Source organism: Hypanus sabinus, chromosome 31, assembly GCF_030144855.1.
Source record: "Hypanus sabinus isolate sHypSab1 chromosome 31, sHypSab1.hap1, whole genome shotgun sequence".
NCBI lineage: Eukaryota > Metazoa > Chordata > Chondrichthyes > Myliobatiformes > Dasyatidae > Hypanus > Hypanus sabinus.
The window spans coordinates 6,196,717-6,221,195 of NC_082736.1; the positions used below are offsets into that span (position 1 = coordinate 6,196,717).

General features: G+C 47.8%; 3 protein-coding genes across 3 annotated transcripts in view; 2 read left to right on the plus strand and 1 right to left on the minus strand.

The window, feature by feature from the left end:
- Positions 1–24,479, plus strand: part of LOC132383742 (histone H4-like) — a 174,182-nt gene that overhangs the window by 57,622 nt on the left and 92,081 nt on the right. The window lies entirely within an intron of this gene.
- The window catches only part of LOC132383743 (uncharacterized), a 134,630-nt gene that overhangs the window by 21,442 nt on the left and 88,709 nt on the right, over positions 1–24,479 (minus strand). The window lies entirely within an intron of this gene.
- Positions 21,329–21,703, plus strand: LOC132383816 (histone H2B-like). The gene has a single exon (XM_059955023.1). It carries the CDS (start codon positions 21,329–21,331, stop codon positions 21,701–21,703), a length of 375 nt encoding a protein of 124 aa, XP_059811006.1.

Here is a 24,479-nt window from a genome sequence, read left to right on the forward strand (position 1 = left end):
TCGGAGACGGTGCACCCCGCCGAGTTTGGCGGTCCCTGACTCCTTGCTCGTCGCTCCAACGCGGCTTGAGCGAGTGATATCCGGACAGCGCAGAGCGGTAAACGGGGAGAAGGGGACAGTACCTGGTACTGGAAGTCCCCAGGACGCACCGGGTAAGTGCCTACTGTTGCAGTAGAAGGGTGCGGGAATAAGTAAGGACGGAGAAGACCGGGATCGCTACCCGGGGGTCCTCCTGATAAAAGTCCTTGGGACGCATCGGGTAAAGTGCCTACTGTTGCAGTAGAAGGGTGCGGGATTAAGTAAGAGCGGAATAAGATGGGAGGGGGTGGCTCTAAAAAGAAAGAGGAAACGGAAAGACCGGGACCATACCCGGGGGTTCCTCCTGATAGCCCCCTCGGTAGAATGTTTGAGAATTGGGGATGTGGAAGACTAAAAGGGAAACAAAAGAAAAAAATGATACAGTACTGTTTAATTTGGTCGAAACAGCCGATAGAAAAACCTGCGGTCTGGTGGCCGCGGCTTGGGTCTGAGGAGGATTGGGTACGACAAGCCTTAAACATTTACGTTAATTCAAAACCAAATGTAAAACCGGAAGAAATTGCTTATGCTTTTTGTTGGGCTCCCTGGCCAGGAGTAACAACAAAGAGTTTTAAATTGGGCATTAAAAGGGAGCGGAAGTGGGACCCACTCGATCATTTACCCCTCCCTATGTCCAGCCTTCTGCGCCCCTTGCGGGAGCAGAGGGAGGAAGTGAAGAAAGTGAAAAAAACAGAAGAAATAGACCCGGAGAGGGAAGAGAGGGATGTTAGGGAAAAAGCAAAGGCAAGGATCGAAACAAGGAGTGTGACAGGAGCAGATAAGAAAAAGAAAGACGAATTAAAAAAGGAAGAGGTACAGCTGTGTCCCCTTCGAGAGGTTCCAATGGGAGGAGAACGGGAAGGAACAGGATTTGTAAACGTCCCTCTGACAAGTACCGAAGTACGAGGATTTAAGAAAGATATGAAAACTTTATTAGAAGATCCAATGGGACTGGCAGAACAGTTGGATCAATTCTTAGGACCTAATGTTTACACTTGGGAAGAAATGATTGCGATTATGGGAACGCTATTTTCTGCACAAGAGAGGCAAATGATACGACAAGCTGCAATATCAATTTGGGGAAGGGAACAGCCGAATGAGTTACCGGGGGACCGGAAATTTCCAGTAAACGACCCACAGTGGGACAAACAAGCAGAAGAGAGAAGACGGCAATATCCCATTGCCATGGAAGGGAGGAGGGGATTACAACCTGTAATTGAGACATTAGTATCAGATGGACTCCTGGAAGAATGTATGTCACCCTTTAATACCCCCATCCTACCGGTCCGAATGCCCGACGGCACGTAGAGGCTTAAATGTGGTAGTCCAAACACGATACCCGGTAGTGCCTAACCCCTTTACATTAATGAGCAAAATACCTCCTGAACATGAATGGTTCAGTGTGATAGATCTAAAAGATGCCTTTTGGAGTTGCCCGTTGGAGGAAGGTAGCCGAGATATGTTCGCATTTGAATGGGAAAATCCCTTCACTGGGCGGAAGAAGCAACTCCGGTGGACCGTCTTGGCCCAAGGGTTCACGGAGTCCCCAAACCTATTCGAACAGGTACTGGAGCAAGTATTGGCTGGATTCCATTGTACCGAAAAGAACCAACTATTACAGTATGTCGATGACCTACTACTATCGGGACCAGCAGAGGAGGTAGTGCGAGACGATACTATAAGACTCCTGAATTACCTAGGAGAAAAAGGATTGCGGGTGTCCAAGAAGAAACTGCAATTTGTCGAGAAGGAAATAACATATCTCGGACACAGAGTCAGTAAAGGGCACCGCCAAATAACCCCAGAAAGAATAGCGGGAATAACTAAAATACCGCATCCCAGGACAAAGAAGGAAATAAGACAATTTCTGGGCTTAGTGGGCTATTGCCGGATTTGGATAGAGAATTATATCTCCCTGGTGAAGTTTATGTATGACAAATTGGCAAAGGAAGACCGGGGAATAATCAGCTGGACCGAAGAAGAAGAACAGAAGTTCAGGAAAATAAAAGGGCAACTAATTCGGGCCCCGGTATTAACACTGCCAGCACTGGAAAAACCCTTTCAGCTGTATGCAACAAACAATGAAGGAACTGCGTTAGGAGTACTAATCCAAGAAAAAGGAGGAAAGCGGCAACCTGTGGCCTTTTTATCAAAAATGTTAGACCCGGTATCCCGGGGATGGCCGACGTGCATACAAGCCGTAGCGGCAGCAGCCGTACTAGTAGAAGAAGCACGGAAATTAACCTTTGGGTGAAGAATAACGGTGTATACCCCGCACTCCGTTAGCACTCTCTTAGCCCAAAAAGCTCAGCGGTGGTTGACGGACTCTCGCATACTGAAATACGAAACCATTCTGATGGTCGGGGATGATTTAAGCTTTGAAAAGAACAATAGTTGTAACCCGGCACAGTTCTTATACGGGGAATCAACAGGGGAGGAAACCGAGCATAACTGCGTGGAGCTAACAGACCTTCAGACAAAAAGTAGGGAAGATCTACAAGAAGTTCCCCTAATTGAAGGCGAGGAACTATATATCGACGGCTCCTCCAGATGCATCAATGGGGTACGACACAGTGGATATGCTATAAACGGGAGGACTAGGGAGACGGTGGAGTCCGGCCGGCTCCCGGGTAATTGGTCAGCCCAGTCTTGTAAACTATATGCCTTGCAGAGGGGACTGCAACTGTTAAGAAACAAAATAGGCACTATATACACCGATTCTAAGTATGCCTATGGAGTGGTACACACCTTCGGAAAGATTTGGAAAGAACGGGGGTTGATAACAGCCAGGGGAAGGGAATTAGCTCACGAACAAATGATAAGCATGACTCTGGAAGCTCTAACATTACCTCAAGAAATTGCAGTGGTTCACGTTCCAGGACATCAACGAGGAACAGCCCCGGAAGCAATAGGAAACCGGCTCGCAGATGAAGAAGCCAAACGGGCAGCAATGGAAAAAACGGTGCGACGTCTAACCCTGATACCAATAAGGGAAGGGCTTAACAAACTACCAGTCTTCACCCAAGTAGAAATAGACGCTATGAGCCAGCTGGGAGCCCGACAAACATCAGAAGGCGAGTGGAAGACCCCCGACGGACGGCAAGTACTGAATAAGGAAGTAACTCGTCATATACTGCAACAACTACACCAACAAAGCCATTGGGGAGTGCAAGCTATGTGCGACACTATCCTAAGGGACTATGTTTGTAAAGGGATATTCACACTAGCTCAACGGGAGGTGTGGGGCTGTTACACCTGCCAAAAGGTAAACAAGAAAATGATGCGTGCCACCCATAAGGGGGGACAAACACTAGCCGTCCGACCGTTCCATCGGATCCAAATAGACTTTACGGAACTACCACAAGTTCAGAGATGGAAGTACCTGTTAGTAATTGTGGATCACTTCACTCGGTGGGTGGAAGCATTCCCAACCACTAAAGCGGACGCCCCTACAGTGGCACGGATCCTATTAGAAAATATAGTCCCGAGATATGGAATAATGGGGTCTATTGATTCAGATAGGGGAACACACTTTGCCTCAAAAACACACCAGCTAATCTGTGACGCCTTAGGAATCCAGTAGAAGCTGCACACCCCCTGGCACCCTCAGAGCTCAGGAAGAGTCGAGAGGATGAACAGCACTTTGAAGACGCAATTGACAAAACTAATGATGGAAACCAAGCTACCCTGGACCAAGTGTCTACCCCTGACCCTACTAAGAATCCGCACGGCTCCTCGAAAAGATATAGGAGTATCCCCTTATGAAATGTTGTTTGGCCTTCCATATTGGAACAAGGTGGAGGGCTATCCTTCCCTGCAAGGGGGAGATGTCTTTGTAAGGGTCTGTTTACAGGCACTGTCTCGTTCTTTTGCAGAATTGCGCAGAAAGGGGTTACTCGCACAAACCCCACCTCTGGACTTCGCACTCCACCGAACTCAGCCCGGTGACTGGGTCCTGATTAAGACTTGGAAGCCAGAGAAGTTACAGCCGCAGTGGGAAGGCCCATTCCAGGTGCTACTGACCACCGAAGCCGCAGTAAGGACAAAAGAAAAAGGGTGGACCCACGCCGCGAGAATCAAGGGACCCGTAAAGCCCGAAGAAGGTGCAGAATGGACTTGCGTCCAGGGAGAAGACCCGATGGTGCTAAAGCTCAAAAGACGGACAGAATGAACTTTGGGACTGTAATGTATATACTGCTATTGTTGAGAAGCGCTGAAGGGGGATGTGATAAGTGCAGGACGACGGTAAGGGTGGGCATGACTGTTTTCCAGGGTCCTTTGTATCACACTCGCATGTAAACGAGAAATGTTATGACTGCAACAAAAAGGAGGAGTATGTGGAAAGTTTAATCTAACCAACTGCTGCTTAAAGATAGATGACAACGGAAAGGTGGTTCAAAAAATATCAGATAAAATAAGGAAACTGGCCCACGTGCCGGTACAGACCTGGAAGCCGCTGGGGTATTGGGACGGATGGTTGAAAGGAGGCTGGTGGCGAACCGCTTTAGGGGTTATAGGAGGGGGATTGATGGTCCTCCTTCTGCTACCATGTCTGATCCCCTGCTTGCGGGAGCTAGTAGCATGACAAGTCATGCAACCAGGGGCCCCAGCTGATCCTGTTCAGGTACTCCTACAAAGGGAAATAGAGCTACAGGAAGAAGCCTATGTAAACCCGTGGCAAAAGCCCAACTGATAGCACATTCTAAAAAGAAAAAGGGTGGATTGAGAGAAATGATTAAATTAAAGACGGTTCTTAAGGAGTCCATTTAGAATGTGCTGACACAGAAAGAAGGTGCAAAGCAACTTGCAGGGCAACGTATAAACCAATTTGCAAAATCAGGATGAAACAATAGCTTGCTGATTAAAGAAGCGATACGGGTAACGGGAAGACATGCTTAACGGTTGAACAATAACGGTGTTAATGCGCTGAGGCTGATAAGTGGGCCAAAGGGTAATCACATTTGTAACTTTGTAATGAGATTAAGGAAGAATGTCTGCACCTCACATGGGTGCAACTCACAAAGTCGTAAACAAGTAGGGTATAAAAAACTGTGCAAAGTGTAATTCGGCACTCAATCTAGCAGGAGCTGGTTGGGTCCGACTCTGCAGACTCGAAAAATAAAGTTTACCGTTCTGCAAATTGCTGAGACTCAGTGTGTTTCTGACATAAATCATTGGCAATCTATAACTGGTCGCTGGGACACTCCACAAGTTATATCATCCCAGTCTGAATCAGAGCTGTTATTCTGTCTCAGTATGATAACCAGTCTTCAGTCAATATTAACACACTTCCTTCCCAGTACTGAGCTCTGGTCTTGTGCACCAGCCTTTCATGTGGCACCTTGGCAAATGGCTGCTGAAAATCCAAAATCACCACTTCTCCAACTTCTCCTGTAAAGTCTCAAATCTCTGGTACGTTTGTCAAACATAACTTAACATTCAGTAGCCCAGGTTACAGGGACAAAAACCAGGTTCCAGATGGACAGGGTGGTGACGAGGCTTTTGGAACACCGGCCTTCGGTCAGGGCACCGAATATAGAAGCTGGGATGAAATGGTGCAGTTGTACAACACGTTGGTTTGGCCGCATTTCATAAATAGTGTTTTAGTGATCATGCAGAATGACAGAAACCATTGAGCTGGAAAGAGTGCAGAGCTGATTTATGGGGATGTCGTTGGATCTCGAAGGACTGATTTGTGGAAAGTGTTTTGGACTATTTTCACTGGAAAGTTGGAGAATGAGTGCTGATATTGCAGAGGTGTATTAAATAATAAGGGGCCTGGGTTGGGTCAAAGATAACTATTTTTGTCAGGGTTGGGGAATCAAGAACTGAAAGGCGTTGGTTTGAGATGAGATTTAATAGGAACCTGAAGGGCAACTTTTCCACACACAGGTTGGTCAGTGTATGGAGTGAGCTGCCGGGGGTATGGTTGAGTGGTTTATATTAAAAAGGTACTTGGACAGGTAGGTGGGAAGGAAATGTTTTGAAGGATATGGGTCAAATGCAAGGAAATGGGATATCCTTGTTCTTAATGTGGTGATGAGGGGGTTACTGACCACAAGCTCAGATGAAAACTTTGTTCAGCGTGGACCATTTGCGCTGAAGGGCTCGTTTCTGTGCTGTGTGTATCTGACTGTAAACCCTGTTGACTCAGTTCAATCACATTAAACTTTTCTAAATGACTTGTTATTTCTTCACAGATTATAGACTCCAGTAGCTGAAGTGAAGTTAACTGGACTACAGTCACCTGCTTTTGATCTTCCACCCTTCTTCAACAATGGTTTTCAACTCCACTGGGACCTTTCCGTAACAGTGAGTTTTGACAGACTTCAGTGTCTCTACTTTCTCTCCAGGCTTCAGTGCAGATCATTGGGATCTGGAAATGTTTGCTTTTAGTCCCATTAGTTTCTCCCTCGTGATGACGGTTGTTACACATTATTGCACAATATTGAAATGTCAGCATCAGATATCTGTGGGATGTTTGCTGTGTCCCCACTGTGAACACTAACTCCCTGACGATCCTATGTTCAGTGCAGGCTGGCAATCCTGTGACACCACTGGTGCCTGACTCCATCAGTCTCTGCTGTTGCTCTGGGTTCATCAGCTCCTGGGCATATGCTCATGGGCAACAGCTTGCTTTACGTATCGTACTACCCTGGTCTGCATATTGACTTCGACAGCCAGGGTACAATATCATCATCACTGATCAATTTTTCCTTTTTGCACCAATCTCTGCCTATACCCAGTGATTTGGCCTCCACAGCTGCCTGTGGCAAAAAATTCCACTGATTCACCACTCTCTGGCTGAAGAAGTTCCTCCTCATCTCCACTCTAAAAGGATGCCCCTCTATTTTGAAGCTGCGTAGTCTGGTTTTAGACACTCCCACAACAGGAAAAGTCCTCTCCACATCCACTCACTCAAGCCCTTACACTATTTGATAGGTTTTAATTCAGTAACCCTCCTTTCTTCGAAGTTCAAGTGAATAGAGGCCCAGAGCCATGAAATGCTGTTCATTAGACAAGCCATTTAATCCTGGGTAAAATTCTCCATTTGTGACGTCATGTCGGCACAAAAACGTCTGGATTTCAGAGATTTTTGCGTTTTGGAATCATGGATCAATCTGCCCAACATTAATCACTAGTTTGTATTGCAGTAAACACTGTTAATTTAACCCATGCAATCCCAGGCACACAGATGCAAAGTAAAGACGTAAATTTAGAGTAGGGAAGTTGAACCATACTTGGAGGTAAAGCCTGATTATATTGATGTATAAAAGTTGAGATTGTTTGCTGTGTAACCAAAACTATCCAGTCAGCTTTGAAACTTGCTATTTGCTATGCATGTACACAATTTAGTAGAAGAATGAAATCTTAAGAATGTAGAAGACAATGGTGTGTTAATGAGAGGCAGCTAAGAGATGTAGATTAGAACATGATTAAGTCAATGGATAGAAACAATAGTGGCGGATGTACGTGTGATACGCTACTATAGACCGATTGCATATGCTAATGCAACTAAACCAGGAGATTGCTATAAAACATGCTATGTCCAAGGATCGGTGGGCAATCAGTGACTAACTCAATGACTGTTTCAGCTTTGATTTGCAAATTAAAGGTTAATACTTCTTGAAGAATCTTCTGCGTAGCCTGGTTGTTTGAGAAACCACGACAAAATTGGCGGCCGCGGCAGGACGGGAAAGAGACCCACAGACAGGAAATGGCAGTTTGGGAACGCTTCCCAGTCCTCTTGGGACCCTTGCAAGGCTAACAGAATTGAGGGTGCACCCAAACAAAAGGTTTTTGCGACAATTTTAACTAAGAATTCTGTTGGTCTTGGAGTCTCAGAAGTGTGGAACCACTGCCGAAATGTTTCTCCAGTCCAAAGAATCTGGCAGAAATGGGGGTTAACAGGAGGCTCAGGGGATTGATCAAGAACACTGCAGTGAAGGTAAGTACAAATAAGTTAATAAAATGTTAAGAAAAATTCCACATGGTGTTGGTAAATCCCTGTGGATACCACTTTATATGAAATGAAGGGCTGAAAGAGCAGGGAAAGGAAAACAGAGAAAATCCTCATGGATACCGCCTTAAGAGATAAGGGTCTGAATAGATGAGGTGCAAATAGCAAGTTCTGTGGGTACCGCTCTGAATAGAGGTCTGTACGGGCAGAATAGAATAGGAAACAAGGACAGTCCGAGATATAGTTTAAAGCGCTGGTAGATAGACGATAGACTAGGCATAAAATTAGAGTACATAATATTATCCAGTAAACGAACTGTGAATCTCTGAAATATCTCAAAAAGAGAGAATAACATGATAGGTAAAGGAACGGCAGTAGAGATTCTGAGCAAAAAAAAATCCTGGTAAATAAATATGAGATCAGAAAAAACTTCAGAAAATTGGGAAAAGAGAACCAAAAACCCGGTCACAAAATGGCCAAGAGAGGGAATGTTTGATGTAAGCTTGTGCGAAGAAATGGAGGCACTAATTAAAAATTGCAATCCAAAAGATAAATCTAAGAAAAGAGTACAAAAAAGAGAGCGAGAAATGGAAGTGCTAAAACTCTTCAGAACGGAGGGAGAAAGGCTGAGGAGGACAGGTAGAATACTGATTACAAGCGAGGAAGACACTAAGGTGCTGGAGAAACAGCCTGTTAGAGAGAGAGGAGGGTACGGTGAGAAGCTGGCTTCAGCTCCGTACCCGGATGCGAAAGAAACAGAAAAGCCCCCTCCCTATAATGAGGAAGGAACCCCTAAGCAGAGCCCCCTGCTGACGGGAACAGTAAACATGAAGGGAGAAGTACAAGTTTGGGATAATAAGGAGAAAAAAAAAACAGTACGAGCAGGAAAAAGTGGCAATATGGAAAGAGATACAGGCAGAAAGGATAAAGGTGGAACAGGCAAAGAGAGAAATGAAAGAAGAGATTGAATGGATGAAATACTTGAGAGAGGAAAAGGAGTATGAGGAGTATCGGTTATACCATAGAACTTCGCCAGTCGGAGCTTGTCCGGGGGAAGCCGCCGAGCACGGGCATGGAGGGGTGGTCCCTGGGTCGGGATGTGGTGCTGTACGCCGTGCCTGGGCATGGCTGCTGTGAACTGCGGTGCCAGAACCGATGGGAACTCCGCCAGGACCCTAGTGAAGTCGTTGTCGGACAGCGTGATGGAGCCGAGGTGAGGGGCCGGCAACTGGGCTGCACCCAGGGAGAACGTCTGAAAGGTCTCGGCGTGTACCAGTCTCTTCCTGGGCAGGTCGACCAGCAGGCTGTGAGCCCGCAAAAAATCCGCACCCAGAAGCGGTTGGGCTACGGCGGCCAGTGTGAAGTCCCACGTGAACTGGCTGGAGCCGAACTGTAGCTGTACCTGGCGGGTGCCATAGGTCCTTGCGGTGCTGCCATTCACGGCACTCAGGGGGGGACCCGGTGCCCTGCTGCGGGTGTCTTAACTCGTCGGAGGTAAAACGCTGATCTCAGCCCCAGTATCGACCAAAAACCGGCGTCCCGACCTTCTATCCCACACATACAGGAGGCTATCCCGATGGCCAGCCGCCGTAGCCATCAGCGGCGGCTGGCCCTGGCGTTTCCCGGGAACTTGCAGGGCGGGCGACAACGGCGGGCTTCTGCACCCCACCGCTGGTGGTAGAAGCACCAGTGTTCATTGGGCCGGGGGTTAGCGGGCTCTGCGGCTGGGCCTGGACTGGTTTGCTGCCGGGAGCGGGGCTGGGAGATCCGTGCGATGGACGCCCCGCTCACCTTTTTGGCGTTCCACAGCAAGTCCGCCCGGGCTGCCACCTTCCGGGGGTCAGTGAAATCCGAGTCGGACAGCAGCAGGCGGATGTCCTCGGGCAGCTGCTCCAGGAATGCCTGCTCAAACATGAGGCAGGGTGAGTGTTCCTCGGCGAGAGACAACATCTCATTCATTAAAGCCGATGGAGGTCTGTCGCCCAAGCCATCCAGGTGCAGTAAACGGGCAGCCCGCTTGCGCCGTGAGAGTCCGAAAGTCCTGAGGAGCAGAGCTTTGAATTCCGTGTACTTGCCGTCTGCCGGGGGCGACTGTACGAACTCCGCGACCTGGGCCGCTGTGTCCTGGTCGAGGGAGCTCACCACATAGTAGTAACGGGTGTCTTCTGAGGTGAGCTGGCGAACGTGGAATTGGGCTTCGGCTTGCTGGAACCATAGGTTCGGTCGCTGTGTCCAGAAACCCGGCAGTTTCAACGAAACCGCATGAACAGAGGCGGCGTCGGTCATTTCTGGTCCAAAAATCGTTTGGACCGTCGGGGTCACCAATTGTAGCGGTGTGCTACAAGCAGCGCTAAAATTACGACACGGAGTCGGTAACTGCAGTCGAAGGAAAAAACTTTATTCGAAAACTTCAGCCTCACTTTTAAGCCTCTGTCAACCGGCCCCCCATAGCGCAGAGGCTCCAAAGCTCTGTGCTCGCAAACCCCCGTAGGCTATCTAATTGTGAGTCGGTTCGGATACGCTGCGTAGCCCAACCGCTTCTGGGTGCGGATTTTTTGCGGGCTCACAGCCTGCTGGTCGACCTGCCCAGGAAGAGACTGGTACACGCCGAGACCTTTCAGACGTTCTCCCTGGGTGCAGCCCAGTTGCCGGCCCCTCACCTCGGCTCCATCACGCTGTCCGACAACGACTTCACCAGGGTCCTGGCGGAGTTCCCATCGGTTCTGGCACCGCAGTTCACAGCGGCCATGCCCAGGCACGGTGTACAGCACCACATCCCGACCCAGGGACCACCCCTCCATGCCCGTGCTCGGCGGCTTCCCCCGGACAAGCTCCGACTGGCGAGGGAGGAGTTCCAGAGGATGGAGGAATTGGGGATCATCCGGCGGTCCGACAGCCCATGGGCTTCCCCCCTGCACATGGTGCCCAAAGCGACGGGGGGCTGTAGACCGTGCGGCGACTACCGCCGGCTGAACGAGGCTACCACACCGGACCGCTACCCTGTGCCGCACATTCAGGACTTTGCGGCAAACCTGCACGGCGCACAGATCTTCTCCAAGGTAGACCTCGTCCGGGGATACCATCAAATCCCGATGCATCCTGACGACGTCCCCAAAACGGCTCTCATCACCCCTTTCGGCCTTTTCGAGTTCCTCCGCATGCCGTTCGGCCTGAAGAATGCCGCACAGACATTCCAGCGGTTAATGGACGCGGTGGGACGGGACCTGGACTTCGCGTTCATCTATTTGGATGACATCCTCATAGCCAGCGGCAGTCGTCAGGAGCATCTGTCCCACCTCAGTCAACTCTGCACCCGACTGAGTGAGTACGGTCTTACAATCAACCCTGCCAAATGCCAGTTCGGACTCGATACCATTGACTTCCTGGGCCACAGAATTACTAAAGACGGGTAGATGCGGTCCGCCACTTCCCCCGATCCACCACGATCAAAGGCCTTCAGGAATTCGTAGGTATGGTCAATTTCTACCGCCGTTTCCTCCCTTCAGCTGCCCGGATCATGCGCCCCCTGTTCGCCCTGATGTCGGGTCCGAGCAAGGACATTACCTGGGACGAGGAGTCCGCCGCCGCTTTCGTTCAAACGAAGGAAGCTTTGGCGGACGCCGCAATGCTAGTACATCCCAGAATGGATACCCCTACCGCCCTCACAGTGGACGCATCCAACACGGCAGTCGGTGGGGTGCTGGAGCAACTCATCGCAGGTCGCTGGCAACCCCTGGCGTTTTTCAGCAAACACCTGAGACCACCCGAGCTTAAGTACAGTGCTTTCGACCGGGAACTGTTGGCGCTCTACCTGGCAATCCGGCATTTCAGGTACTTCCTAGAAGGTCGGCCCTTCACTGCGTTCACGGACCACAAACCGCTTACCTTTGCGTTTACGAAAGCATCCGACCCCTGGTCATCCCGCCAGCAACGCCACCTGTCCTACATCTCTGAATACACGACGGATGTCCGGCACGTCTCGGGTAAGGACAATGTCGTGGCGGATGCGCTCTCTCGCCCTACCGTTCATGCCCTTTCCCCAGGGGTAGACGTTGAGGCGCTGGCAGAGGCACAGCAGGCGGATGAGGAGATTCCGAGTTACAGGACGGCATTCTCCGGTCTGCAGCTCCAGGACCTCCCCGTGGGCCCGGGTGAGAGGACCCTACTCTGTGACGTCGCCACCGGCCAGCCCCGTCCGGTCGTCCGGACAGCATGGCGGCGCCGCGTTTTCGACTCCATTCATAACTTGGCGCATCCCTCCATCCGGACAATTTTCCGGATGGTTTCCAGCAGGTTCGTTTGGCACGGACTCCGCAAACAGGTCAGTGAATGGGCCAGAACGTGCATGCACTGCCAGACGGCCAAGGTGCAGCGGCACACCAAAGCCCCACCGCAGCAGTTCCATCCCGCCCACCGGCGTTTCGACCACATTCATGTGGATATCGTGGGCCCCCTGCCAGTGTCGCGCGGAGCGCGGCACCTCCTGACTATCGTGGACCGGTTCACAAGATGGCCAGAGGCGGTCCCGCTCACCGACACCACCTCCGAATCTTGCGCCCAAGCCCTGATCGCCACCTGGATATCTCGCTTTGGTGTACCAGCACACATTACCTCCGACAGAGGCGCCCAGTTCACCTCCAGCCTGTGGTCAGCTATGGCCAGGCTTTTGGGGACTCAGCTGCACCACACAACTGCCTACCACACACAGTCGAACGGGCTAGTGGAGCGTTTCCACCGTCACCTGCAGTCGGCCCTCATGGCCCGCCTGCGAGGAGCCAACTGGGCGGACGAGCTTCCCTGGGTCCTGCTCGGCATCCGCACAGCGCCCAAGGACGACCTGCACGCCTCGTCGGCCGAGTTGGTATACGGCGCGCCCCTGGTCGTCCCCGGGGAGTTCCTACCAGCCCCAAGGGGGCAAGAGGAAGAACCCGCAGCAGTCCTGGGCAGACTTCGCGAGAAGCTCGGTAACCTGGCCCCCATACCCACTTCACAGCATGGGCGGCACCCGACCTGCGTACCCAAAGTCCTACAGAACTGTAAGTTTGTGTTTGTACGAAGGGGCCGGCATCGGCCACCGCTGCAGCGGCCATACGAGGGGCCGTTTATGGTGCTCCGGAACAACGGGTCCACGTTCGTGCTGGACGTTGGGGGGGAAGGAGGAGGTTTTCACTGTGGACCGCCTCAAGCCGGCCCATGTGGACCTGGCGCAACCGGCCGAGTTTCCGGCGCCTCGGCGCAGAGGCCGACCTCCCAAGCAGGTTCTGGCCCAGACTGTGGACATTGGGGGGTGTATCGCCGGTTCTGGGGGGGGGGGGTTATGTGGCGCCCCATTTCCTAGCGTATCCGAACCGACTCACAATTAGATAGCCTACGGGGGTTTGCGAGCAGAGCTTTGGAGCCTCTGCGCCATGGGGGGCCGTTTGACAGAGGCTTAAAAGTGAGGCTGAAGTTTTCGAATAAAGTTTTTTCCTTCGACTGCAGTTACCGACTCCGTGTCGTAATTTTAGCGCTGCGTGTAGCACACCGCTACAATACCATAGAAATGAACAGACTAGAAAAGAAAGTGGCTCATCAGGGAAGGAAGAGATGAGGCATTCAAGGGGAAGTGGAAAAAAGATAGGAGATGTGAGTCTTGGAGAAACACAAGAGAGAAGGGAATCAAGCACGAGTAAGGATCATGAGGAGTCCCTGCCACAGGTGTACAGACACGGACAGGAAGAAAGAGAAGGTGACTCATTGGAGGAGCAAGAGTTAAGTGGAGAGAGAGAGAGGATGTGAGAATTTGTGGGGAAGAGGTAGGAGGCAGAAGCATAGAAGAGCAGAAGGAGGCAGTAGGGGAGCGACTTGCGGAAGTAGAGAGTGAGCTAGATAAGTTACTGAGAGGGGATTGCCAGAGGAGATGCGAAAAATACTCCAGGGGCCAACCAAGTATTGAATCAAGGCAGAAAGGAAGGACTCCACAGGGAGACCTAGGGAAGAAGAGGACCCTGGAGACATTTGTGTGGGAGGCAGTAAGGACATACCCTGAGACAGATGGGGAATCAGGTGAGGAGGAGAGCCAGGGCAGGTGGGAAGAAGGAGGAAGAATGATGCCGTAGTTAGTTAAAGGATAAGGACAAGTGCAGTATATCCCTTGGGGATCCCAGGACCTAGAAGGGCTGAAAAACACTGCCCAATCTACATGAAGGAGCAGGGAAATGGATTACAGCCTTTGAAGAAGAAACGGCGGGACGATTATTGGCTATGGGAGATTTGAAAGCACTGTTGATAAGGTTGATGGGAACTTCCAAATTTAACGAACTAATGGAAATAGCTGGCATAGTAAACTCGAACGACCCAAGCACTGATGGAGACGGGTTTGACAGAGTGAGGCAGAGGGTATGACAGGCCCTCAGCTTTATCCACCCAAAGTGGACCCAAAAGCCTTAAAGGGGGATCCACTGGGAGACACTGAAAACCCGGCAGCCTACGTAGAAAACCAGTTGAAAAGGTGGAGACTGGAGACTGAGCAAGAGGTGGAGAATAACTTATTTATGACCTCACTGTTCCGACATAGCATTTTGGATGCAATGCCTCCACAAGTAAAATCCAAACTGGAGGAAGTGGTTGGGCTGATGTCAATGACCCCACAAGAATTTAGAGACCACGTAGTCCATGCGGTTGAGAAATACCAGAAAGACAAATGAAGGTTGGCTGAGCAGCAGGAAGAGGTGCAAAGAAAGTTAATACAAATGCAGCTCGAAGAACTCAGAAAGAAGGATGAAGAGAAAAACAAAAAGATGCTGCCAGCAACCACCGGTCCGAGTACAGCCATCGAACTGGACAAAGCACTGCTATATGGAGGGAACGATCATACTGTAAGACAAGGGCTGGAAAACCCCATGCCAATAATCGTTTTTGGAGGAGTATTCCCACAAATGCCCTATCAGGAACAGACTAAATTCAAACAGCCCAGACAGGACTGGAAGTCCCAAGGAGGGGGACAAAGGAGCTATGGGCAGAGGGGACCAGTGAGGAAACAGGGAGAAAGAGAGGTAGAGAGATTGTGCTGGGGATGTAATCAGCCAGGTCACATGAGAAGAGATTGTCTGTTTACACCATGGCCTGTCACACACCAGCAGGAACCGATAAGAAGGGAACTAAAGTTTAGCCAAAGACCCGCCCCCACAGGCCCAACCCCTATGCGAGGTATTAGGGGTGCCCCGAGAACTCAAATGGGAAGGGACATTACCCAATGATAACAAGGGAGGCAGACGAGGAACCCATTGTTCAGGTCATGTTAGAAGGGCAACTGACACCAATGATGATAGATACTGGAGCCACGTACACTTGTGTACAGCCACAGTATGCCCTTCATCTTCCCATGTCAGGAAAGTTTATTAAGACGGTAGGGTTCTCGGGGAAAACACAGTTGACACAGTGCACGGCTCCAGTGCGGTTGAGAATGGGAAATAAAGGAATTGTTTTGCCGGTGCTAGTATTTAAAGGAACTCCGATTAATTTGTTAGGCAGAGATGCCTTATTGAAACTGGAATTAAAATTAGAATGCACCAGAAATGGGCTGAGTGTGGAAAGAGCAGGGGCTCAATTGATTGTGCGAGAAGACAAGAAGGGTAATGTCTTTTGGATAGGAGACATCGCAGATCAGATTCAGGAAACCTGGGAAAAATGGAAAAGGGGCGTGCAGGCTATATTACCCAGGGCGGTAATGCCCAAATCTGAGCTACATTGTACAGTGATTCTTGACGAGACTCAACAGGGAGTTAGAGGAGAGATGGCACCTGGAGGCATGTACCCAACAGCACCTGGAAGGGGAGGCTGTGATAATTGGAAAGCAAGGGGCAGCTTTACAAGTTAAGTGGAACACCTTTTTAGAAAAATGGTACAGGAAACCGGAGGCTGCGCCCCACGTAACATTGTTGGTAAACAAGGGATATCAGTCTAAAGACTTAGGACCCTTTGTTACGGTTTCAGCACTCTTAACTGTGTGGAGGAAAACCATGCCAGAGGTGTGGATATCAGAAGACAACAATTGCATTAGAATAATGGTAAGTGTAGATATGATAGGGACCGTGAGAGAGGTCGAAATAACTCCCCAACCACACCTGCCCTTGCTGGGAAAGGAAAGAGGCCAGCAGAAAGATAACAGGTTAGATGAGTTGCCGTCTATTCTGTGGTCACAGCATGACACGGACGTAGGGAAAATAAAAACAGCTAGTCCGGTGGAAATAAGGCTGAAAAGGGGAGCAATTCCACCCAGGAGACCACAATACCCTCTAAGACCAGAAGCAGAAGAGGGAATAGCATCGACAGTGGAGGGGTTGCTTGAAATAGGAGCGCTTAAAAGAACAAACAGTTCATGCAATACCCCGTTGCTGCCAGTCTTAAAAGCAGATAAATCTAAGTGGAGATTGGTGCATGATTTGTGAGCGGTAAATGATGTGGTAGAGGACTGGCCAGCGTTAGTCCCCAACCCACACACGCTTTTGACTAATGTTCCACCAGAAGCAAGTTACTTTTCAGTGATTGATTTGTGTTCGGCTTTCTTCAGCATTCCTCTAGCCGACCAGTGTCAGTATCCGCATTTACTTACAGAGGTGCTCAGTATACCTATACCAGAATGCCGCAAGGATTTAAACATTCACCACATGTTTTTAGTCAGGTGTTGAAGGCAGACCTAGAGGGCATACCATTGGAAAGTACATTGTTACAGTATGTGGATGACCTATTGATTTGCTCCCACAGTAAGGAACAGTGTGAGCAGGACACTGTAACTCTGTTAGAGAAGCTGGTGCACGGAGGACATAAAGTATCCAAAAAGAAACTGCAATTTTGCACGCAGCAAGTGGAATACTTAGGCAGGGTAATATCCAAGAGAGTGAAGGCGATAGCACCAGATCAGATTGAGGCAATAACTTAGCCCCAAAACCCCAGACTGTAGGGCAGGTGATGACGTTTTTGGGAATGGCAGGATACAGCTCAGATTGGATAGGAGAATATGCTGAGATTGTGGCACCTTTGAGAAAGATAATGAAAAAAGCAGGACATACAAATTTGAAGAATGGCTTACAGTGGAATGGAGAGGCGGAGATAGCTTTCAATACTATTAAGCAGGAATTGCAATCAGCAGCAGCATTAGTTTTGCCTGACTACGAGAAGGTTTTTCATTTGTATGTATCCAACCGACAGGAGGGTTATGTCACAGTGGTTCTAACACAAGAGACAGGCACAGGAAAAGCAAAGCAGCTGATAGCATACTACAGTACGAGACTAGATGAGGTGGCTCAGGGGTATCCACCCTGTTATCAGGGATTGGCGGCGCTGTACTATGCATATGGAAAGGCATCATCTGTAACCCTGGGCTATCCTGTGACTCTGTCCACACACCACAAAGTAGCAGAATTGCTGAAAAGAGGGAAATTTGTGCTGACGCCAGCCAGGATAGCAGCGTATCAGATGCTATTGACATTTCCAGACATAACTATACAGAGATGCACTACCAGCAATATAGCCTATTTCGTCCCTTTGGGCTATGAAGGAGAACCCCATGATTGTGTAGGGAAGACGATGGCATTTGCCAAATTGAGAGCAGATTTACGATCAGAACCACTAGAGGATGCAGATAAGAAGGTTCTGTTTGTAGAAGGCTCTTGTTATAGGGACTATGATGGAAATCATGCAGGGTTCTCAGTAGTGCAGCAGGATCAGTCGAGCTATAAGATTATTAGGATGGAGTCCTGTCCCCAACCATGTTTCGCCCATCTAACGGAAATCAAAGCCCTGACAGCTGCGTGTGAAATGATGGAAGATGAGAACGTAGACATCTATACTGATTCGGCATATGCTCATGGAGTATGCCATTTGTTCGGGGCAGTGTGGTGTTATACCCGCAGCCCCCTCCTTTGTGAGAATCGCAAGAGCACTAGTTGGGGGGGGGGGAGTCAGTAGACCCAGGAAATGGGAGAGAGACATGCTGGATGCCTCGTTCCCCAGCGATGCAAAATAACGCGACATTGACCATTCTCTCCAGGAGACCACGTTTGTGGATTGGGGACTATGCTACGTGCAAGCCCTCGGGCAAAGTGGGCTGGTTGAGAGAGAGATTGCATCATCTGAACCTGATTGACATCTGAGACCCCGTGAGGAAGTATAAAAGAGGGTCTGGGGGAACAACCCCTTCAGACGCACCAGAAAAAACGCTAATGATCCCGTAGTAGCGGAAAGCCCTTTGAAGGAAGTCATGTGCGTTCGATTCTGTGGCTGGAATCAGTGGCTGGAACCACAGAAAACAGCTTTTAGCTAACAACGGGGAAGCCCGCTCCCCTGATTCAACGGATTTGCTTCATAAAAAGACCCGGGCAAGTTTCTTTTCTCACAAATCTCTCTCTCTCCAACAAGTGAAAATCCAGCAGTCCCCAAAGGCTGAAGTCTGCAGGAACTGAGTGACTTTTATATTTCCACCGGACAATATATTATCCCCTAGACAAACGATTGAGCTGTTATTATTAGACCCGCGCTTTTAGATTGAGTAGTGACGACGTATATTATCTGAATGTTTGTATTAATCTTATTTTTGTGCCCCTTTATAAATAAAGACTTTAAAAAAAATAGTACCATCAGACTTCAATGGACCTCTCTATCTTTGCTGGTAAGTGACTTAGTTACAGGGTACGTAACCGTGGAAACAGAGAGGATTAAAAAAAAGTAATAGAGATCCCATACAACATTGTCCGCAAATTCTAGACTTAATAAAAGCCATAATGAAACCTAAAGCATTGGCTATAGTAAAATGCCAGGCACATAAAAAGGGAAACAATGTAATAACAAAGGGAAATCAAGCTGCGGACGAGGCAGCCAGAAAAGCGTCTGGGTGTCCATCTGCTGTCATTGCTCCCCAGGTAAGCCTAACTCCAGAACCTCAGGTACAGGACCTAATTGAAATACAAAGTAAGGCAACTTTGGCAGAACAGACGATGTGGAGACGAAGGGGGGGGGGGCAAGCAGAACCCGGAACGCTTGTGGAGCATGGAAGACGGTTTGTTGGTAGCGCCCACCCCTCTACTGACGATTCTGATTTCAGAAGCACATGGGATTGACCATTGTGCAAGGGGGGAAGTGATCAAGAAAATAAAGAAGCATGGTTTTTTGTCACCTTATTTACAGGCTTCAGTGGACTTTGTCTTGTCACAGTGCGATGTATGCGCACAGAATGCAGGGTCCGGACATCAGTTATTTGAGGGGTTAGAAAGTAGACTCGGAAGATGGGGAGCATGGCTGACTAAAATGGCAATAACTGTCAGTATTGAATTGTTGAGCTGTGCGCTTGAGCTGTGCTGTTTTCTTCCTTGTCTCAAGTCTCTAGTAGCGTGTGCTACAACCAAACAACTGCCGATGCTCGTGGCAATTACTGAAGCAAGCTTAGTGGAGAAAGAAACACCGAAAATACCCCTGCAGGATGAACAAAAGCAAAACGACAGTGTGGAACTAGATTGTAAGGGCTTCTGAGTTTTTTTTTCCCTGTCTCAGGTACAAAGGGACAGGTTTTTGGCTCAGCGGCCCAGGGTAACAGGGAAAGAGTACTTTGAGGTCTTGGCGCAGAAAATTATAGTTTAACCCGAGATTTGGGAATAAGTGCTTGAGTTTATTGGGGCTTTTGTGTGCAGACTCTTAGTCTTTTCTCTGTGTGAGCCCCTCTGGGTCTCAAAGGGGGGGATATATTGGAGTATAAAAGTTGAGATTGTTTGCTGTGTAACCAAAACTATGTAGTCAGCTTTGAAACTTGCTATTTGCTATGCATGTACCCGATTTAGTAGGAGAATGAAATATTAAGAATGTAGAAGACAATGGTGTGTTAATGAGAGGTAGCTAAGAGATGTAGATTAGAACATGATTAAGTCAATGGGCAGAAACAATAGTGGCGGATGTACGTGTGATACGCAACTATAGACCGATTGCATATGCTAATGCAACTAAACCAGGAGATTGCTATAAAACATGCTGTGTCCAAGGATCGGTGGGCAATCAGCGACTAGCTCACTGACTGTCTCAGCTTAGATTTGCAAATTAAAGTTCAATACTTCTTGAAGAATCTTCTGCGTCTCCTGGACGTTTGTGGGGCACGAGAAACCACAACAATTACTAGGCATCAGAACATTCTACTCCCCAAATGTTCACAATAATGCCAAGTAACAAGGTCTAAACTCATGCAATATGTAGAATTACATGCCTCTGATTATCTTGCTCCATGGGATAAACACAAACCGGGCCTGATCCACCCTGGCTGGGTCGCCTGGGCAAGATTGTCTCATGATTAAAGACCCAAAACACCCAATGACACTAAGTTGTATTACTGATGATGTGTCCCTTTGCACACCCGGTTCCCTAAGCCAAGTGGTGTTGAACCACGATAATGAAAGGCATCAGCCACTGTGTGGCTCCACTACACTACCCCATCCACCGTAGCCCCACATATCTCACCATACTAAACTCTACAGCCTTATCTCTCCCAGCCCCACATATACATCCACCAGCCCGACCCTCAAACCTAATCCAGGGGTCCAAGGGGGCACAACCCTCCACAAACCAGATGACTAGTGTCAGGAGGAGGAAGATCCAATAAAGGCAAGTGTTGGACCTGGTGAATGAAGGCATGGGCCAGATCAAAGTGGCAGCGTTGCGTGACTCTGAATCGAGAGTGACGAGATGAAGAAGCACAAGAGGGGTGATTCTCCCACTGCCCGCATAATCTCTTTGTTATTTTGATTTTGTTCTGATAGTCCTCTATTTGAATATTTTGGTATAATTCTTATTTAATTCCAGTGTTTCTTGTCAATGTTGTGTCTGTGATGCTGCTACAAATCCGTTGTTCCTCTCACCTGTGCATAAATAAACTCGATTTGAACTTTACATTGAAATGTCCAAATCTCTCCTTCGTTCTCCTGCTGCTCTGTGTCATGAAATGAACGTCTTAGTGTTTAATTTTACAATATTTCATCTGATTTTATTTTCATTCTGCTTATGAAATTTGCGTTTCCCTTTTCAATTTCAGCCCGCACCCCCGCCAGTCTCTGCCCTTCTGTACTTCCTCCCGCATTAAACGACAGCGGTAACCGCCACACATTGGCGGCGCTTCCCATCCCCCAGTCTTCCGATTGGTGATTCATTTCTCCAAACAGCCAATGGAAATGCTCAGCAATCCAATCCTCATTAACATACCACTTTGGGCGCTGCCTATTTAATCCGCGCTCCGGACAGCTTCTGCTTATTATTGTGTTTGAAACCGACGAGGAAATGCCTGATGCACCGAAACCCGCTCCCAAGAAGGGCGCCAAGAAAGCTCTGTCCAAACCGGCGAGCAAGTCTGGCAAGAAGCGCAAGAGGTCGAGGAAGGAGAGTTATGCCATCTACATCTACAAAGTGATGAAGCAGGTTCACCCCGACACCGGCATCTCCTCCAGGGCCATGAGCATCATGAATTCATTCGTGAACGATATTTTCGATCGCATCGCGGGTGAGGCTTCCCGCCTGGCCCTTTACAACAAGCGGTCAACCATCAGCTCCCGGGAGATCCAGACCGCCGTGCGCCTGTTGCTGCCCGGGGAGCTGGCCAAGCACGCCGTGTCCGAAGGGACAAAGGCGGTGACCAAGTACACCAGCTCCAAGTGAAGGCAAGTTTGCTGACAAAACAAACCCTAAAATCAAAGGCACTTTTAAGAGCCGCTCACGGTTTCATTAAAAGAGTTACTAAATATTGAGAGATGGATTTGAGGTAAGGTTGGAAATTTCTTGTTGAGCTCATTCAAAATCTTATCTCCGTCAATCAGCACTTTCTGTCCGCTTCTCTGTATAATCCCGATTTCTCTGTTACACTCCTGTGTACAGACACGGATTCGTTACGCACCCTTCCCCATCATTTTCCTCTCTGTCATCAGATTTCTCTGACTTAACACCAATTATTGTTTCTGGTATAATTACTGTGGGGAATGCAGTTTGTTACGTATTCAGGCAACAATAAATATATGAGTTCGGCAAGGGTTTCTTATAACAAACAACACGTTTATTAAACACAGAAAACAAACCCCCCAAAAGTAAACAAACACTACCGTAACCGGAAACAGCTGCTGAGCGGCTGTTCAAACAGTTCGTAAAGTGATATTCCAAAACAGTTCTTTAAAGTGATATTCCAAAACAGTTCTTAAAGTGATATTGCCAAAAGTTCGATATGCTCACAGTCCATTTAAAAGGAGAGACTTTACAGGACGATTTAAGTTCTCTTTCACGTCGCTTGCTTCGATTCCCGACGTCGAACTTCCCCCGAAGAATTTACGAAACAGAACGGCTTAAAGGCACTGACCTTTCCTTCCTCACTATCTTCAATCCTTTCTGGTAAACCCAGGGATTAACACGAAGATAGTAAACGAAATCCTTCCAAATAAGGATCTAACAAAGGTCGCCCCCGTTTCACCGTAGAAAGCGATTCTCCTCGATCTTTAACTTCCAACCTTGAATCTTCACTCTCCTTTAATTCTCAAACTAACAGAATCATAAAGAACCTGCTGGCAATGACCTTTTAAACTTTAGGCATTAAATAAAAACTTCATCCTTCAACTAAACTGCGTCATCACTTCAAACACGCAGTGGCATGAAGTCAACTTGGCAAATCCAGCCACGAACTGCCCCTCCTCACAGGGTGGGGTCTACCTTTTATAACCTGTAAAAAAAAAACCGTCACATGATCTCTACTGGCGGGAAAATGACGTCATTCCACCATCACAAGACCATCACCTCAAGTCCAGTACAGCTTCAACCCCAGTCACATGACAAGGGCACCACTGTCATGTGTCAAGAGTACGTAACACCTCCCTCCAAAAAAACATTTTTGGTCTGACAAGAACAAAAATTTTTAACAATTGCTTACAAGAAAAAAAAGGTATAAATTTTATAACATACACAATACACAACACCATCATATAACAGCTTATAAGTCACAATACAGTAGGAGTGTTACAATTGAAAAAAAAACACTCCATAAAAAAAATTACAGTGTACATTCAACATCGAGATAGACAATCAGCAACCACATTATCTTTACCTTTAATATGAGTTATCACAATATTGTACTCTTGTAACATCAAACTCCAATTTAATAACCTTCTGTTTTTGTTTTTCATCTTACTCAGAAAATCTAACGGATTATGATCAGTGTAAACAATAAGTGGTTTCTGAGTTGTACTAACATATACCTCAAAATATTCCAAAGCTAAAACAAGAGATAACAATTCTTTCTCTATTGTCGAATAATTTCTTTGATGCTTATTAAATTTCTTAGAAAAGTAAGCTACTGGATGATCAACCTCATCACCCTCATTCCTTTGCATTAATACTGCTCCTGCAGCCTCATCACTAGCATCCACAGCCAATGAAAAAGGTTTTCCAAAGTCAGGTGCCTTAAGCACAGGTTGTTGACATATCATTGTTTTCAATTTTTCAAATGCTTCTTGACAAGGCACCGTCCATACAAACTTCTCATTCTTCCGCAGAAGGTTAGTTAATGGAAGTGCAACATTAGCAAAATTCTTACAAAATTTCCGATAATATCCTACCATTCCCAAAAACCTTCTGAGAGTTTTTTTTTTCCCGTTGGAGTGGGAATCTCTAAAATTGCCTGAACTTTTGCCTGAACAGGAGCTACCTTACCTTGACCCACAACATAACCAAGGTAAGTCACAGTGGCATGTCCAAATTCACTCTTAGCTAAATTAATAGTTAAGTTAGCTTTTGAAAGCCTTTCAAACAATTTCTCCATCGCAATAATGTGTGCTTCCCAAGTATCATTTCCTGTCACTAAATCATCAATATAAGCATCAGTATCTGTCAATCCCTGAATCACAAAGTTAATCATCCTCTGGAAAGTACCTGGGGCATTCTTCATCCCAAATGGAAGAACATTATATTCATATAATCCAGATGGAGTTACAAATGCAGAAATCTCTCTACCTCTGTCCGTTAATGGAACACACCAATACCCTTTCAATAAATCAATCTTTGTAAGGAACTTTGCCTTTCCAACTTTATCTACACAATCATCTACTCTAGGAATTGGATATGCATCTGTTTTCGTTACAGCATTCACCTTCCTATAAGCCGTACAAAACCTAATACTACCATCTGGCTTTGGCACCATAACACATGGCGAACTCCAATTCGAGTTAGAATGTCTAATGATATTATTCTCTAACATATATTCAATTTCTTTCTCAGCAAGTTCACATTTTTCCATGTTCATCCTATATGGATGTTGTTTAATAGGTTTGGCATCCCCAACATCTACATCATGTGAAGCTATAGTAGTCCTTCTCGGAACATCTGGAAACAACTCCCTATATTTAAAAATCAACTTCTTCATCTGTTGTCTCTGCTCTAACTGTAAATGTGCTAATTT